The sequence below is a fragment of the Syngnathoides biaculeatus genome, chromosome 12 (assembly GCF_019802595.1).
Source record: "Syngnathoides biaculeatus isolate LvHL_M chromosome 12, ASM1980259v1, whole genome shotgun sequence".
NCBI lineage: Eukaryota > Metazoa > Chordata > Actinopteri > Syngnathiformes > Syngnathidae > Syngnathoides > Syngnathoides biaculeatus.
The window spans coordinates 27,624,358-27,642,646 of record NC_084651.1 but is presented as its reverse complement, the minus strand read 5'-3'; the positions used below and the strand labels follow the sequence as shown (position 1 = coordinate 27,642,646).

Genomic DNA, 18,289 nt, shown 5'->3' with positions numbered 1-18,289 from the left:
AGTTGGATAAGATTAGAAGCACGGAAAATCAAAAGGCGCAAGAGGTTATCCAGCTAGAGGTTATAGTGAAAGAATTAAAGAAGCATTTGGCAAAAATACAGAGTATAACGGAAAGAGTTGTAATGCATATCTCCCGAGTGGCGCGAAGAGGGCGAAAGAAGAAACCTCGTAAAATAGAACAAGCGCAAATCCGTTCATTCACCACTGGGCTGTCAGCGCAGTGGAATCCGGAGGAGTGGAACGGGGATATGTGGGGGGATAAGACCGGACCCGCCACCACAGACTGGGTTGTATCCCTCGTTAAAGGGGTTGCAGATACACCCTTTCACGCGCCGAAAAGAGCAGCGACGCGTGATACCAGATCGAATCCATGATCTGATGGGGGCGGACGATCAACCAATTCTGGACGAAAATGGGGAGCGAGTGCGAGGGCCGGTCCCACAAGCGCAGCCAGAGCCAGAATTGTTCATGACTAGAGTAGATTATACACAGGATAACGCAATATAGGAAATGAATGAACGTTCACTTTTGCACATAATACTGCTTACAACAATACTCTTATCGCGCGTGTATGTGTTTGTACGCGTGTGCGCGCGGGTGTTGCCTTTCTATCGTACGTGTGTTTGTACACGTGTGTGCGCGCGCGGGTGTTGCCTTTCTACAAGTGTTTCAATAGACTTAACGTTACAAAGATCTTTGTTTACCGAAAAAGCTATCCAAATACTATATTGTATGCTTGTTATATCTTCTGAATAATGTGCACTATGTTTGCATGTACAGTTTTACAAAGGATGCACCGGTTCCTTTTTGTTAACTACGACTGTGTCTTTTGAAGTATATGATATGGAAATTTATTGGGATAAATCAGGTCAAACAGTAACAGCGTTAGTAGATACCGGGGCGGAGGCCTCAATAATTTATGGAAATCCAGAGAAAATGAAAGGACCCCTAGTACCATTAACAGGACTAGGAGGAAAAGTGATTTATGGAAAACATGTAAACTTACCTTTGAAAATAGGAAATGTGCCTATAAAAACATATATGGTGATTATAACCCCTATCCCAGAGTGGATAGTGGGCATAGACATATTAGCCGGAATGACACTTTATTTGACAGACGGGAGATTTGAATTCGGAGTAAATCCACTGAAAATACATGCAATATTGGTGGGTAAAGTAAAAATGCCACCTTTTCCGATACCACAAGCTACACAGGTAGTTAGTCAAAAGCAATACCGGATACCTGGAGGACAGGAAGAAATTTCGGTGACCATTAAAGAATATTTAGAAGCTGGTGTATTGAAAACAGTGACGACAAACTGGAACAATCCGTTGTGGCCAGTCAGGAAATCAGATAACTCTGGGAGGATGACAGTAGACTACAGAGGATTGAATAAACACACACCTGCATTGACTTCCGCGATACCCGACGCAGTGACAATTATAGAACGAGTGCAACATCATCCCGGAACGTGGTATGGGGTCATAGATTTGGCTAAAGCATTTTTCACTATTCCTATTCCTGAGGATAGGATTAGTCAATTTGCGTTTACCTGGGAAGGGCGCCACTACACGTTTTCCAGACTACCACAGGGTTATTTACATAGTCCCACAATCTGCCACCGAGTGGTAGCAGAGCACATGGAAAAGCTAAAAGTTCCTAAGGAACTAATGATACTTTAGTTGGGGAGAAGAACAACAGTGATCATTTGATATGGCGAAGGAAGCGATACAGCAAGCAGTGTCACTGGGAAAAATGAAATCGGGACCGGTAGAATTGCACGTGTCGGCGTTAAATGAATACGCTAACTGGAGTTTGTGGCAAAAGCAAGATAAGATTCGTAAACCCTTGGGATTCTGGTCGAGAAAGCTCCCAGAAGCAGGCCTAAGGTACACACCTTTTGAAAAGCAGCTATTAGCATGCTATTGGCATTGGTTGAAACTGAGGCTCAACGGTGGGCCATGAGGTGTTAATGAGAACACGTACCGATTTTGACATGGGTTAAAGGTAACCCGACGACACATAGAATAGGAACCGCACAGGAAGCTAGTATTATCAAATGGAAATGGTATGTGTCTGAGCGAATTAAAATAGGGGGAAAAGGAGTATAAAGAGTGGGCAAAGACTCACCATGTAGAATGGATCTATCACATTCTCTATTATCCGCAGGCTGCTGGGTTAATAGAGCGAATGAATGGAATTCTTAAGGAAACATTGAAAAAGCTATCTCGAAACAAAACAAGCCGGAGTAATTGATGCGGACTATCAAGGAGAAATTGGAGCGGTATGCAAATTATTAGCAGAACAGCCCCTTACATTGGAAAGAGGTGACAAAATTGCTCAATTGGTAGTGAAGCCTTGCCTTGAAACAAGGTAAAATAAATACCTAAACCTGTGGTGATAACCACTAGAGGGGAGGGAGGATTTGGCTCCACTGATTTGGCAGGCGCAAAAGTTTTGAGTAAAACAGCCAGACGGTCCTCCCCGAGCAGCAGAAATTATAGCTCCAGGGCAAGATGCTACTGTAGCGTCTTATACCCTGGAGAGGAAAAATGGGTAAATGTACCGGTGTCAAAATGTTATACAAGAGAGAACTAATCACGTTTGTAGTATGCACTATTTGTCGTAATACAGATGCCGTGTTGGTATTTGCTGATTGGAAGACCATCATCGGAGAGGCGCCATGGCCGAACCAGGGAAGACCGAGGGACCAAGAGGTGGCAGTGTCGTCTGCTGGGTCACGCGTATCCTTGTCCTTGGTGCCATGGTCCAACTCTGCTGCGCAATGACGGAGGGTGACAAATTGGAGCAGGTCCAGTGGCTCCGCATAAGATGGAAAAGCAGTACCCGGGACCATACTCAAGGAGGCTACACCTGTCCAGCTTACCAAACTTGCGACGTGGTAAACGTCACCAGCAATTGTCAGATGGGGAAGTGCAAAAGGTGCCTTGGAGGAAAGGACATTCCGGTGGTGGAACAAGGATGCAACTTAACTGTTACTTCAGTAGTCCCCATGTGCCACTACAACAGGACGACCGAGACCTGTACAATGTTGTCTTGCTGTCTTTGGATAGCTCTTTGGTCTTGGCCATGTTTCAAGTTTGAGTCTTACTGATTGTATGGGATGGACAGGTGTCTTTATGCAGCTAACGACCTCACACAGTTGCATCTAATTCAGGATAAAACATGGAGTGGAGGTGGACTTTTAAAGGCAGACTAACAGGTCTTTCAGGGTCAGAATTCTAGCTGATGGACAGGTGTTCAAATCCTTTTTTGCAGCTGTATCACTCAAAGAATTAAAAAGTCACTTCTGGATTTTTCTCTTTAGATTATCTCTCTCAGTGGACATGCACCTACAACGAAAATTTCAGACCCCTCCATGATTTCTAAGTGGGAGAACTTGCAATTAGCAGGGTGTTCAAACACTTATTTTCTTCACCGGATGTGTACTCCCTTTTGTTGACCTACCCAGTCACTGTCAAAAATAATGACAGTGTCAGCAGCTGTCAGGTTGATCCCAAGGCCTCCAGCTCTGGTGCTCAACAGGAAAATGAAAACTTCTGGGTCTTTGGAAAATTTGGTCATCTGGAAGAAACACCAGAGGAGGAACAGTTGTATTCACAATAAGGGTAATTGGAAAGAAATATATTGATGTACTTATGCATCAAAAAGCCCAACACTTCCACCTTCACCAAGATCTTATTTTGACTCACATTTTCATCCCTCTCAATGTAGGACATGCTGCCATCCAATCTACTGTACTGGAAGCCACGCAGATAGCAGTAATCCATTACAATATCCAAGATGGAGGTCATCTGACTGAAGAGGAGGACCTTAACAACAACAGTGTTTAAAATATTAACACAAACAATGAGCCAGACCAAATGGAGTAAACTGTTGACTCATCTTAAAATCTATTGGTGACCCGGCACTTAACAATTCAGTTGTGTCCAGGGTGTAAGGGACTTTGCTACTAGTTTTCATGATTTGCCAACCAACTGGTCTGAAACAAATTGTAAATAGGTTAACTACACTGGTTAATAAAAACCTACTGTAGTGTATATTGGTTTTGTATTTAAAAAAAAAAACATTTGGAAAAAAACATGGAAAGGTAAGCATCTGCATTTACTCCTGATGTATTTAGATATAATACAGTGGGTATGGAAAGTATTCAAACCGCCTTAAACTTTTCACTTGTTGTATTTCAACCATTTGCTAAAATCATTTAAACCCCCCCCCAATGTACACACAGCACCCCATAATGACAAAAAAAACAAAAAACAAAAACAAGTCCAGACTTATCAAAAACTGAAATGGCACAATCACAAGTTTCAGACTTTTTCTCAGTATTTAGGAAAAAGCCTTTTGAGCTAATACAGTGTGCCCCTGCCCATTCGCGGTTGACCATTTGCGGACATTGCTCTCTAAAAGTTTATTTTTTCTCCATACTACTATAGGATACTTACTATCTATATATTATTATTATTATATATATATAGTATACTATATTTTCATGTCCATTTTTTGGGCTGCTTATTATTCTCATTTGCTTTGACATGCATTGTGACTAGGGTCATATTGAGGGGGGTGGCTTTCTCAATCAAGTCCAATCGTTATAATCTAACACAGTTTAACTCCAATGAAGGTGTAGAACCATATCAAGGTTGATCAGAAGAAATGGACAGCAGAAATTAAAAATGAAAGCCAAGGCAAGGTTTGTATTGTTCATTACAAATGTAAGATTTTTTTTGTCACTTTAAATGTGTGTCTCTTACCACCACTGGGAGGTGATCATGTACCATTGTTCAACAGTAAATCATTTCCTTCCCCCAACCTTGCTGTGCACATCATGAGATTTGGAACAACTTTTATGCAAGTCAGATATAAACCAGGTTTTCTATGTCTAGTGCAAACAAACTGGCTGGTTAAGGAAGCAGGAATACAAAAGTTTCCGTTTTTTGGGTGGCCAGTGACAACCAGGTGTTTGCTATGCTAAATTTTACACAGGTAATTTAATGACTTTTAGGCACCCTCAAGATGCGTACTCTTCATTGTCTATTTTTGCCTAAAACATCCCTTTGCCACCTCTTTGCTGACTTTCCAACCTTGTGAGGCATAGTGGCCACAAACAGCTACAGCTCCATGTCGCACAGAATTAATCATTGTAATAAGACCTGTATTTGTGAGCCTGCTGGAAATAGAGCCTACTCCAATCTCACCCCTTGTAAACTTTGTTAAAGGTGGCTGTCATACAACGACACTAAGTTTTTGGAGCAAAGTGTACCGAGATGATCTTGGGGTTTGAAGACATAAGAAGTTTCAAATACTGTCTTGCGCTCATCATTGGCTTTTTAAAAAATGACAGCAGACTAGGATGCATTTGACAAACAAACTTCCATAACTACACTTTTATCTGAACAAATCCATGGCCTGTGTCACAATTCACACAATGTTAGTGCTCAGCAAAATATGATACCCTGTAAAAATCAAACATGTTAATTGGATACATTTCTTTAGACTATTATGTCATGTAGAACTTCCCAAATAGGGTAACATTGATTTCTTCTTTATTCTGTATTTGGTGTTAGACAAAAACAGGTATAAACAGGTTTTAAATGTAGAACTATAATGGGTATGATAACCACTTTAAATAATTAAATAAAGCAGTGGTGTTGTTGTACCTTATGGTTTCGTTTCTTGAGTGCAGGGAGAAGCCGGTCCAGTATAAGAAATTTCCCAGAACATTGTACCAGCTGCTCATCGATCTGCATTAAGAATTCAAAAAGACGATATCAAGAGAGAATGTACCACATTCATAAACACACGTGGGAGGGCAACTTGGACTGGGTCTGGGGAAGGTTTGTGGTGGGGGAGGGTGCAGATCACAAATATCCTTGGCTTTATGCATAACCTCTCCTCTGCTTTTAAAGTGCTACTACATTTAGAACCACATAATGCAGTGATGATTCCCAATGGGTTGTTTTCACTGATGTCACATTTTGTGCTGAATTACCCACACAGCACTGCGTGTCGCCATTTAACCTCTCAACCTAACACGTACCCAGTGTGGAAGTCTATGGAATACTCTTGGTTACTGTTTGTGTTTTTGTGTTTCACGGGCGTCTCAGAACTCAAGTACACAAGAGAGGACTAGCTAACCATCAGAGAGCCTTCTTCTGACTTTTTTTCGACAATTCTCGCCAATTCGCTGAAGCCTTTTCAGAGTTACTAGTCAATGCGCTCTTCAAAGCCTCACGATCTGGTACACAAATCCGGCTGCGTCGGCGGGGACATCCTCTAACACTTAAGACTTTGACGAAGACTTGGCTTTGGGGACGATTGCCTGACGCTGCTATCCCGCTGCCCGGTCTCAAACTCTATCGTGCTTATGTGTCACCGAGTTAAGCTAACAAGCTTAATCGATACTCTTTTCAGAAGGCAAACATTACAGTTAAGATCGTTTTTTGTTAGTCATTTGAAAGATTTGAAAATTTTGTGAAATACTGGATTTGTTTATTCTTTTATCTTTCTACCAAATTTTAAACAAATAATAAAATTGCTTATGGTGAACTAATATACGGGTTTTACTTTTTGGAAAAAAATGGAATAAATGGATTTTGCCTCGATATTAAAAAAATAATATTCCACCACCCTTCATTTCTGTGTTGTTACAGGTAAGTGCTCCTTCCTTTGTGATTTCTGTCACATAGATCAAGGGCACAATACTGCGCCTTTGTGATGCAGTCCTGAATCCCATGATGTGTGTATGCCAGGTAGCCAAAAAGTCAATCTGGGCTTGATGTTCTGTCGGTCGCGTCTTCAATAAATGAAGTTAGAAACATAATGTTGTCCACCTTGCCTATGTATGAGTAACGGAGCTCAGGGATCGAAAATGGCCGCCGTTCGAGGCAGCACAACGGGTGACGTCACGTGAAAACAACCCATTGTAGATCCGGGAATCAGTCATAGGATACACAGAAATTCACAAGGATCAAATGCCACCCACCTCCTTCGTTGCCAGGGGGTGATTATAACCTGTAGTTAGGGTTGTTTTATTCTCTCCCTCTATACTTTCTCAAACCTTCTCTCCAACAGGATGTAAAATAAATAGTCAACAAAGGGAAAATAAACTCTGTTGCAGAGGAAAACTGCTCCAGTGAGATATGGCATAGAAAGCCCCCATAATGGACGACTAACTTGCTAAACTGGAGAGGTTTGAAAAAATGAAATAGAAAGTATTTCTTATGAGAGTATTATTTCTCATGTCTTTAAAAGTGAAATTAGGAGCTATTTAAAAAGTTCTTAAATATTCACCATTCAACATTTTAAAGAAGTTCGGTCATTTGGATTAACAATGTATCATGTCATATCTACTCTACCTTGAACATTTGATGTTAATCCTCTATCATTTAATGGTGTTTTGAGAACATTTTATCGGCAATTACGAATTTTCATGGGCGTCGCCATTTTGGTGAGTCACATGACCTATGTGCGCGGATATGACGTAATATGTGGGCAAACAAAGATTGGGAAACATTTATGGCCAGCGCTGATTTATTTGATTTATCCTCATCTGATGAAGAAAGAGCAGTATTGATTGTTCGGCAAGACGGAGGAATACGTCCATACAGATTTGAACCTGTGGCTGTAAATAATGTTGAATATGCGGATGGTTCTTTGGACAGGAATGACAAGTCTGACTGCGTGGAGGCCGACGTGCGGGACACACCATTCATCCATCCTATCGATTTTGGAGTGCGTTTGGGTCAGCCAGCGGAGGACTGCACTCAAGACAGCACTCGTGGCCATGAAGGATGGTAGAACCCATCAGTGAAAGGTATTATATTGTGGGAAAGGTTGTTTTAGACAACAGGGTGGCCAGGATCCAAGTGATAATGAAATGCTCTTCGGCTTGGTGGAAGTTAATACTGCCTCCACAACAGCAGCACGGTAGCTCAGCCTTACAGTTCTGGGGACGCGGGTTTGATTTTTGTGGAGGGGTTTTTTTTGTTTTTTTTTTTTTTGGGTAGTTTTGTCTCTGTGTGTGTGTGTGTGGTGTGTGTGTGTGTAGAATTTGCATGTTCTCCCCGTGGCTGCGTAGCTTTTCTCCCGGCACTCCGGTCCTTAGAAGATTCTTTTTCTTACTGGGCAGAACATGCCACCGGACCTTCCGCGAATTATTTCTATCTGAATTATGGCAAAATTTCACGATACAGTAAGTTATTTTACTGTGTCCGATCGTGATGGTACCGCATGTGAAGACACTACAAACCGGCGATGATTTCTTTGTTTGCCCATGTATTATGTTACATAAGCATAATTGCCGATAAAAATCTTCTCAATACACCATTAAATGATAGAGGGTTAACCTTAAATTTTCAAGGTACAGTACATATGACATGACCTATTGGATACATTGTTAATCCAAACGACCGGACTTCTCCTTACACCTGAATGAACTATTTGACAAAAAACATCCAAATGTTAATGTATTTTACCTTGAATTCTTGTGTGGCTGGATCTATGGGATATTCTATCAGGTAAGGATGGTTACAGCATCGTTTTAGCAGCATGAGAATATTCTGCATCTTTAGGTTAATCTGAGCATCCAGAGGGCAATGGATGTTCAGTACTGGAAAGGAGCTGAAATTGTAGGACATGGGCAATTTAAAATATGACTGGCACAATATGTTACTTGAGGCACATAACTATGGCATGCACTTTATACAATTCTGGAGATTGGTTTCTGACCTCTGCTCCTGCTCCTTTTGGACCTTTTCTAGATATTTCTCTAGGCCCAATGGTGTATCCTCAGCTTCATTGTAATTTCGACTACAACGCTTTGGTCTTCCGCTCGAAGTGAAACTCACAGGTGCTTCAGTCTGAAAGCATGTAAAAAAACATCCTTTTCAATTCTACAACATTCACTGACCAAGTGCATTAGCTTTTCTAAAACAAAACTCTGCAGTGGTGGGGGTAGGTGGTCCCCTACATTTCAATTAATCTAAAACTCAAAAAGGCCATTGTGTGAACACAAGTGTAGGTGATTGTGTACATGTGCCTCGTTGACTAGTAACTAGTGTACCCTCTCGCCATCAGACGAGATGGGTCCCAATTACCACCCCAATAAGGATGTGGCTTAAAAAAAAAAAATGGATGAATAAACTAGGGCAGGGGTGTTAAACATACAGCCCGCAAGACGATTTTTTTTAAGTATAAAACGATGGCATGGACATAAAAGTGATCTTGAATTTTTCTATAAAAATGCTGTTCTAACAACAACTATTGTGTTCAGAAAGCAAAATCGTTTATACCAGGGAAGAGCAAGTAGGCCCAGTGTGCAGCCCAGAAGAGCTGCTTTGTGTTCTGTCTGCGCTATTTATTGCAGCAGCTTTTACTTTTCCAGTATGCTTTGGCACCATTATTGCTCCAATATATCTATGTCAAACAAAGAGAAACGAAAACGCAGAGTGCAGTGTTCCAAGATAAATGGTTATCCTCCTATTTATTAAGAGAAATGAATGAGAACGCTGTATGTTTGATGCATTCACAGCATGTTTGGTGCTGAAAGAATATAACCGTTATTATTTGAGTTTTCATCCCAACAAATAACTTTGAAGGGCAGTGGAGAGGTGAATGAACTGTTAGGATGTCTGCAGAAACAGCAGTCTGTGTTTACTCACAGCAGAGACATCAGTGACGCTGCTGTGAAGGCTAGCTAGCTCATTGCTAATGAAATCGTGATGGCTTAAAAACCATTTAACTAGGGTGAATTCGCAAAAACATGCATGATGAAGACAGCAGCAATTGTGTGCCCTGAAAGCCGCTAGGCTTTCGCAAATACAGTGAAGAAAATAAGTATTTGAACACCCTGCTATATTGCAAGTTCTCCCACTTAGAAATCATGGAGAGGTCTGAAATTTTCATCTTAGCTGCATGTCCACTGTGAGAGAGATAATCTAAAAAAAAAAATCCAGAAATCACAATGTATGAATTTTTTAACGATTTATTTGTGTGATACAGCTGCAAATAAGTATTTGAACGCCTGACAAAACCAATGTTTATATTTGGTACAGTAGCCTTTGCAATCATGGAGGACAAACATTTCCTGTAGTTGTTCACCAGCTTTGCATACACTGCAGGAGGGGATTTTGGCCCACTCCTTCACACAGATCTTCTCTAGATCAGACAGGTTTCTGGGCTGTCGCCGAGAAACAGAGTTTCAGCTCCCTCCAAAGATTTTCTATTGGGTTTCGGTCTGGAGACTGGCTAGGCCACACCAGAACCTTGATATGCTTCTTACAGAGCCACTCCTTGGTTTTCCTGGCTGTGTGCTTCGAGTAATTGTCATGAAAGACCCAGCCACGACCCATCTTCAATGTTCTGACTGAGGGAAAGAGATAGTTCGCAAAAATCTCACAATACATGACTGCAGTCATCCTCTCCTTAATACAGTGCAGTCGTCCTGTCCCATGTGCAGAAAAACACCACCAAAGCATGATGCTACCACCTCCATGCTTCACAGTACGGATGGTGTTCTTGGGATGGAAAACATCATTTGTTTTCCTCCGAACATGGTTTGTGGAATTATGACCAAAAAGTTCAGATTTGGTTTCATCTGACCAAATAACTTTATCCCATGTGAAGTAAGAATAATTTTATTGTGTTGTTTTTCCATAATTAAAAGATGTTTCGCAATAGCTTCGTATATGTTTCGCAACAGCTTTGTATAACCTAAAAGACGATCGCAATAGCTTTGAATAACCAGCAATGTCATAAAAGGATGTTTGGATAACCAGCAATGTCATAAAAAGATGTTTTTGTGTTATATGATGTCGTGCAACGCCATCTGTTGGTAACAAAGAATAGTGTGGCGTCAGGCGGGATGAATTGGCCACTCACCCCTCCTTCCGCACACGCTTAGAGTATAAAAGGAGGACTTTGGATACTCTCGGTAGAGTCTGCTGCGGGTTGCGTACGGACGCCCAGCCGGTATTGAAGCTGCTCTACCTGGAGTGTTGGCTCTCCCTCCTATTGGCGCACGGTAAGAGCTGGATATTCTTCTAAGAGCTGGTTGGATATTACTTAGCTTCATACCACGTGATTTGTGCTTGTGTTACCATTTCTGTGTGGGACCAATAAAGTGCCAATTGTTGGTAGCCAGAAGTGTGTCTTGTCTTCATTTCTGAGTGCCTATCTCCGACGAACCTATTAAAATTTGATACCGAACTCCTGAGCGAGGTATCAGAAATGTTTTAAAACACCATGACTCCTTTATATCATCCAAATGGTCAATGGCAAACTTAAGACGCGCCTTGACATGTGCTAGTTTAAGGAGGGGAACCTTCCGTGCCATGCATGATTTCAAACCATGATGTATTAGTGTATTACCAACAGTCACCTTGCAAACGGTGGTCCCAGCTCTTTTTGGGTCATTGACCAAGTCCTATCGTGTAGTCCTGGGCTGATTCCTCACGTTTCTAAGGATCATTGAGACCCCACAAGGTGATATCCTGCATGGGGCGCCACTCCGATTGAGATTGGGCGTCATGTTTAGCTTCTTCCATTTTCTAATGATTGCTCCAACAGAGGAACTTTTTTGACCAAACTGCTTGGCAGTCTGTTTCTGGTGTCTTTGGACAGCTCTTTGGTCTTGGCCATGTTACAGGTTTGAGTCTTATTGATCGTTTGGGGTGGACAGGTGTCTTTATGCACCTAACAACCTTACACAGGTGCATCTGATTCAGGATAATACATGGAGTGGAGGTGGACTTTTAAAAGCAGACTAACAGGTCTTTGAGGGTCAGAATTCCAGCTGATAGACAGGTGTTCAAATACTTCTTTGCAGCTGTATCACACAAATCGTTAAAATAAATAAATAAATAAATCATACATAGTGATTTCTGGATTTTTCTTTTTAGATTATATCTTTCAAAGTGGACATAAGATGAAAATTTCAGCCCCCTCCATGATTTCTATGTGTGAGAACTTGCAATATCGCAGGGTGTTCAAATACTTATTTTCTTCACTGTATATGCCTGACGAGAAACAGTTGCAGATGGGATTTCCCGGCTTTCAGTAGATTTGGACAGCCAGTTACAGCAAAAAGTAAAGTCATCTATTGCATTTTGAGTTGCAAATAATGAAAGTACGGACATTACAAAAGTTGTACAACTAGCCATTTTCATCCATGGAGATGATGACACAGTCACAGAAGAGTGCGTGGGGAGGGTGCCAATGAAAGCTATGACATCATCTGATATTTTCACTGAACTCGTAGGAAGTGCAACCTGCAAATGGAGGACGTGATTTTGGGACTTTTCATTGTATTTTGCACCATGTGGCTTTGTGTTTCAAGTCATTAAAGATGGCTAACATCATGAAGGTGGTCATCAAAATCCAGAACTCTGAAACCACCATCAGTTTGACAGTATTCTCAGAGACAAGACCACATCAATGGCCTGCCATACCACACTGAGGTATGGTAGTTAAGCAGGTGCTGGGTTGAGGGATTACTTTGATTCACGAGGAGAAATTAGGACAGCTCATGGAAAAAAAGGGCAAACCAGGATTAGAATTTCATTCCGCAGAATGGATGCAGGACCTTGCTTTTATGGTGGATGTTATGTAGCACATGAATCGCTTGACCAAAGAGCTGCTAGAGCGCAAAAAAAGTTATGTAGTATAAGAACAATATATTCTCTTCTTGCAGGTGTTTAGGGAACAGGATTGTGCTGTTATTATATATATTTCTGCCGGAGAAATGACACCCTTATATAGTTCTGCGTTATGTAGTATACTTATGTAAATAACTGGTATTGTGTTCTTTTTCCTCAGAATTAATTAAAAAAATTGGAATGTTTTATGATTAACAGCGATGTTGGGCCCCTACTTTTGGACTTTATTAAAACAAAGAAATCATTAATGAAGTTGTTATTAAGTTATAAAGTATATAGTTTGGTAAATATAGGCCATGATTTACCAGTTTGGCCCACGTGGTAATAGATTTTCCTTCATGAGGCCCCTGAGCTACATTAAGTTTGACACTCCTGATGTAGGGTTAAAATATTACAAATCGAATTTAATGGCCGGTTCTGAAACAACACAGGAGCACAAGTTAGTGTGCCCTTGTTTAAAGGAAGACTCTCCCCAAAATTCTTATGTACAATAAACCCTCCAATGTGAAGTAAGGTCGAAAATAATTGCGTACATTTTTCCAAAAATATTTTCAAAAAGTTAATAAAGCGCATTATATTTAGGTATGGATGAAAAATAAAAAATACAATCACATTGTATAGTTGGTACATAGAGTGGTTAAAAAAAAAAAGGTATACATATACATTTCGATATGATATTTAATGTCTTATGCTAAACATTTATATTTATTACGGTAATGTGCACCCCCAACCTTAACTCTATGACCTCCTTGGGGAGCTTGCATTTTACGATCGTTACCATAGCATGTTTGTTGCTACTGCACCAAAGATCAGAAACGACTGCCCGTAGGTTTGTTTTAACTTAAACCAAGACAAAAAACGTCGACTACAACGGCTAGTTGTGCAGCTGCTTTTAAGAGGAATGTGTCATCACTCATACCGATGATGCCGCTAACCCAGAAGTAGCGCCACAGTCCATAACGACGATAGCTTGCTTCAGTGTCTTCTAAAAATAACATGAGCTCAAGCTACGTAATATGAGCATCATGGGCACATTAAAAAAAAAAAACAGGAGCGCGCACACAATATAAATGGTCGTTTTTTTTGTTTTAAATGTGCTCATTACCCTCGTTTCTATGTAGTTTGAGCTCACGTTGTTTTGATGGCCACCTGACGCCAAAGGAAAGCTATGGCGTCAGGTGGGCAAGCAGCTGCGCTGCGGAACCAAACTCTTGGGATTCAAAAAATGTTTCCCCACAAACCCCATGGATGGGACATGGGATGACATGCTGTGGGAGCAAAATAGGATCACTGGTCATAAATTCAGGAGGCACCTGAACTGGACCAAGTCACCAAAGGTAGCTACGATGGATATTTTTCAGATTGGAGGTTTGCCAGATGTTGCTTTTAATGTCTTGGCCAAGGATGTGTAATGTAAAGGATACACTGCACTATGCACAAATGTTTTATGCACAAATATGCAAAAAATGTTTAAGTCAAACAGTGTGTAATATTTAAGACTGTAAAATGTGTTATCAACAGTAGTAATAAAATGTTAATTGATCTTTGAGCATTTATTTTAGTTGAGGGATTTTGTTCTGACAATTGCAGGGACCAGGATAAGCGTGTCCTGTGGCCTGTCCTGAGATTATATTATGACTACATCAGCACGTGCACAATGAGTATTATTAATGATTGTTGTACGGGACGTTTTTTGAAAAACACTACAAGTACAAACCTAACAAAACATCAACATAGATAATTCCCAATATTTTGAGCATATGGGTAGCAGCAAATTGGATGTGCACATTGTACATTGGTAGAAGGGTTTTCCTGATTTTTTTTGGTCAACTTTGGGGTGCCCATTATACTTAAGGATGCTTTAAACTCGAAAAATTACACTAATATTATTATTACATAGATTTTGGACATTCATTGAAAAAAAAACTTTAAAAAAATTAAGAACATTTTTTTTTTAAATCCAAGCAAAATCTGCATATGTGCCAGATTTTACAGCCAAACCCGGAAGAAATGTCCTTAACCCCGCCCCTGACGTCGCTGGTGCTGAGCATTCCAGACCATTTGTTCTAGCTAAGCCAAGATACCAAAGTGTTGTGGAACAAAACTGAGAAAATGCATCCAAATTTGTCCTTCTTTAACATCCCATGGGGTCAACCTGACAGGATAAAGCAGTGGATGTCACAGTTGAGGGTCGTTCATCAGTCGGGGAAATTTCCACGCATCTAACCATTACTGGTTATTAGCCGTTTAGCTATAGCCTCTCGTGCCAGTACTGTATAAGCAACAACATACTTTTTAAGGCAGCACGGTGGACCAGTTGTAAAGTGTTGGCCTCACAGTTGTGAGGACCCGGGTTCAATCCCAGATCTCTGTGTCTGAAGTCTGCATGTTCTCTCCCGTGTTTGCGTGGGTGTAACCTGCCTCCTGCCAGTTGACAGCTGGGATAGGCTCCAGCAATCTCGCGACCCTCATGCAGCTAAGAAAATGGATGGATGGATATATACATGTAATCACTTTAGGGAACTCGCAATTTTTTTTTTTTTTTTTGCATTTTATATTCCAGATATAAATAAACCATTAGTCCTACACAGTACTTGAAAAATAAGCTTGCAGTAACTGGACATAGCCCATAGCATTCATAGAGCTCACATAGCATTCACATAGGATTCTAAGATTAAAAATGTGTACTTACTGATTTTCCACTGGATGTACAAGTGGTCCTTTCATCAAACTGTCATGGATCACAAGTAAATTGCCATGTAACACATCTTCATCCAAATTAACAACTTCGTATCTATTATCTAGTATATATTATATATGTTATGCAGCCACAGTTGGCATTTGGTCACCAAGAGAACACGAACACAAGTCTTTCGAAACGAGCCTGTCAGGAACATCTCCGAGCTCCATGTTATGCCCTCCGTCAGCATCACGCCATTTCTCCAACACGTCACGTTCCACCTGTGTGTATTCTGGCTCTAACGCTTGAACATTGTACTTTGTTATTTTTGTTTTGTCTGGTCAATGGCAGGAGTACTAATAATACGGAGCATCGACTCGCTGTTATACTTGCTTTATTGGATCTTAGCACACAACACTTCCCGGCTCGTATTTACAGCAATTGGAAAAGAATTGTGCTACTTTTCAAAAGTCTGCAGGCTTTGTCAACGGCTACATCTATTAGGAGAGTAAGTAACACTACTTTGTAAGGCCACAAGTATTATATACTGTACACTGTAACATTTCCATTTGCATTGTTTCGCAAAGGGTTAAATAATTGCAAAGTGACATGAAACAGGAAATGTCCCATTGTTTTTATGGTTCCCAAGTAAGGAAAATGGGTGGGATAATTAAGTTTAATAAGACAGCATGTCTTACTTGAGACTTCATACAAATTTGACCTCAGCTTAGTGGCATGACCAGAATACCTGCGTTAATCAGGCTACAATCAAAAATGTTCCAACATCTTCGTGGTGGCATTAGGCTTTAAAACTAATTCCATTATCATCACTCAATTTTCTGACTGTGCCGCTACTGGCTCACCATTAGAAAAAAACTTAGCTTCTTGCACGTGAGCTCCCGCATTTCAAAAGCTTGCACGCTCATGCGCACATTTGCACGCAAACAATCAGACGAAGGGTACCTGCCCTTCACTATTTCTGCTTGGCTTAGAGACCATTATGGGTTTCATGTGTGCTTTCACGTTGTGCAAGTTTTTTTTTTCTTCCACTGACTGGGCACCTGTATGCACCCTCTTTTTTTGCCACGATCCCATTAGTACATAGACACCGGCCATGCGCTGAAACGGCATGGGGCCTGCCACCCACCCCCAAAGCTGCAGTCAGGTACTAAGGGTGATTGACAATGGTCTACAGTCCCTCAGCCAATCAGGAGGCAGGACACGACGTGCGGTTTCCTTTAGTGAATCAGTATAAACAACACAATGTACATTCATACAACCAACAGGTCTGGGGCAATTTTAAAAATCTGCTCCAGTTTACCAACTCTCGCACTGCCGAACACCTTTGTTTGACCGGCAATATGGTCCCGTAAAAATGGTGACGTCACGTGCAACGTTCTCTCTTATTTTTTACCTGTTTGAGCAAACACGCTAAGCCCGCAAGCCCTCCCTTTGACCACTGTGCACAACATCAGACTTATGCACTGTGGTCAGATCGCTGTTATCCATTGAAGTTTCATGCCTCATTCAGAGATTCAGATTACATACAGGATTTACATTACCATCAGAAATTTTTAAGAACAATTTTGTTTTTGCAAACTTGCAATGAAAATGTCACCAAACAAGAAAATACATTGCTGACCAAAACAAGCCAACAATGAACTGTAAATTTGAAATGTTGCCTCCAACTTTGTTTCATTTATTTATTTTTAACCCACAATAATATCCCCGTCTGTTTTTCTTGGTGTAAAACTGAATTATTGTTTGCAGAATATTTAGCAATAGCTAAGCTGAATGATGCTCCCAAACAATTTTAAGGTTAATGTTATGATGTTTCCTATTTTTCAAATACAGAATTAGCTTTTTGGACACTATATTAGCTGTGCTTTGTGTGCTTGTGTGGAATTTTAACATTAGACACCATCTCATCCAGTACTTTCTACTTTGGCTTCAGACCAGACCTTTTTTTACTCAAAAAAGAGAAAATCTCATCCAGTTTCAACACTTTTTCTTCATTATTATTATTATTGTTCACATACTCAAATATTCATTAAAGGAACAGTATTTCTCGTTTTGTTTTTTTTTACTTTTGCCATTATGATCTTGAGTAAACATAGGCAGCATGTCTAACTCGTCTTTGCTCTACGTTGCCCAGACTGTGTTTCTAACTAAAGCACCGGTGGTGTGAGGTGTTTGTAATTATGAGTGTACCTCTTTAAGAGCGGGAGGTGGGCAGTGTCAGGTAAACATGAAAGTGGAGTGTGTGCATGGTGTGGCCGAGCAGCAGCTTGTTCGAGACCGCGTGCTGCCATGTTTAAAAAAAAAACCTGGTGCGCAGCTTACAGGGAACATTGGTCACGTGCACAATCTCTATATCCTAGAATGGTTACAGTGGGTAAAGTATTCAGACCCCATTACAATTTTTAAAATTATATTACGTATATTTGGGAAAGCCACACACCTGTCTACAGGGTGTCCCGTATGTCTACAAACATAGGAGACATAACACATTCCATACATATACGGTTCTAATATGCATTTCTTTGTACTTCAGATAACCAAAGAATGCATTTGAATAAAGACCAACAAACGGACATCACCCGCATGGCTGGTTCAGCAAGCAATCCTATGGTCGCCAGCATATTTAACAGAAAACATGGGACGAGTATCTCTCTCACTCACTCACACACTCACACACACACACACACACACACACACACACACACACACACACACACACACACACACACACACACACACACACACGGGACAAAACTTGTCAAGTTCCAAACAGTGTTTTGGATCAAGCAATATGTGATCAAAGACATACTGTCAGCATATTACAGAAGCAAGGGGATATTAGATTTAAAAATGTTTTTTGTTAAACATAGTTCCTATGCATGAAGACTTATAGGACACCCTGTATATCGG

At 40.7% G+C, this 18,289-nt stretch overlaps 1 protein-coding gene across 2 annotated transcripts in view; it reads right to left on the bottom strand.

The window, feature by feature from the left end:
* The window catches only part of hells (helicase, lymphoid specific), a 55,248-nt gene that overhangs the window by 8,247 nt on the left and 28,712 nt on the right, over nt 1-18,289 (bottom strand). For both annotated transcript variants that reach the window (XM_061836470.1, XM_061836468.1), the window contains 5 exons: nt 8,753-8,883; nt 8,500-8,644; nt 5,683-5,766; nt 3,715-3,834; nt 3,470-3,586 (listed from right to left, as the gene is read on the bottom strand). In XM_061836470.1, coding sequence (XP_061692454.1) covers nt 3,470-3,586; nt 3,715-3,834; nt 5,683-5,766; nt 8,500-8,644; nt 8,753-8,883 — 597 coding nt within the window. The remainder of the gene's footprint in view (nt 1-3,469; nt 3,587-3,714; nt 3,835-5,682; nt 5,767-8,499; nt 8,645-8,752; nt 8,884-18,289) is intronic.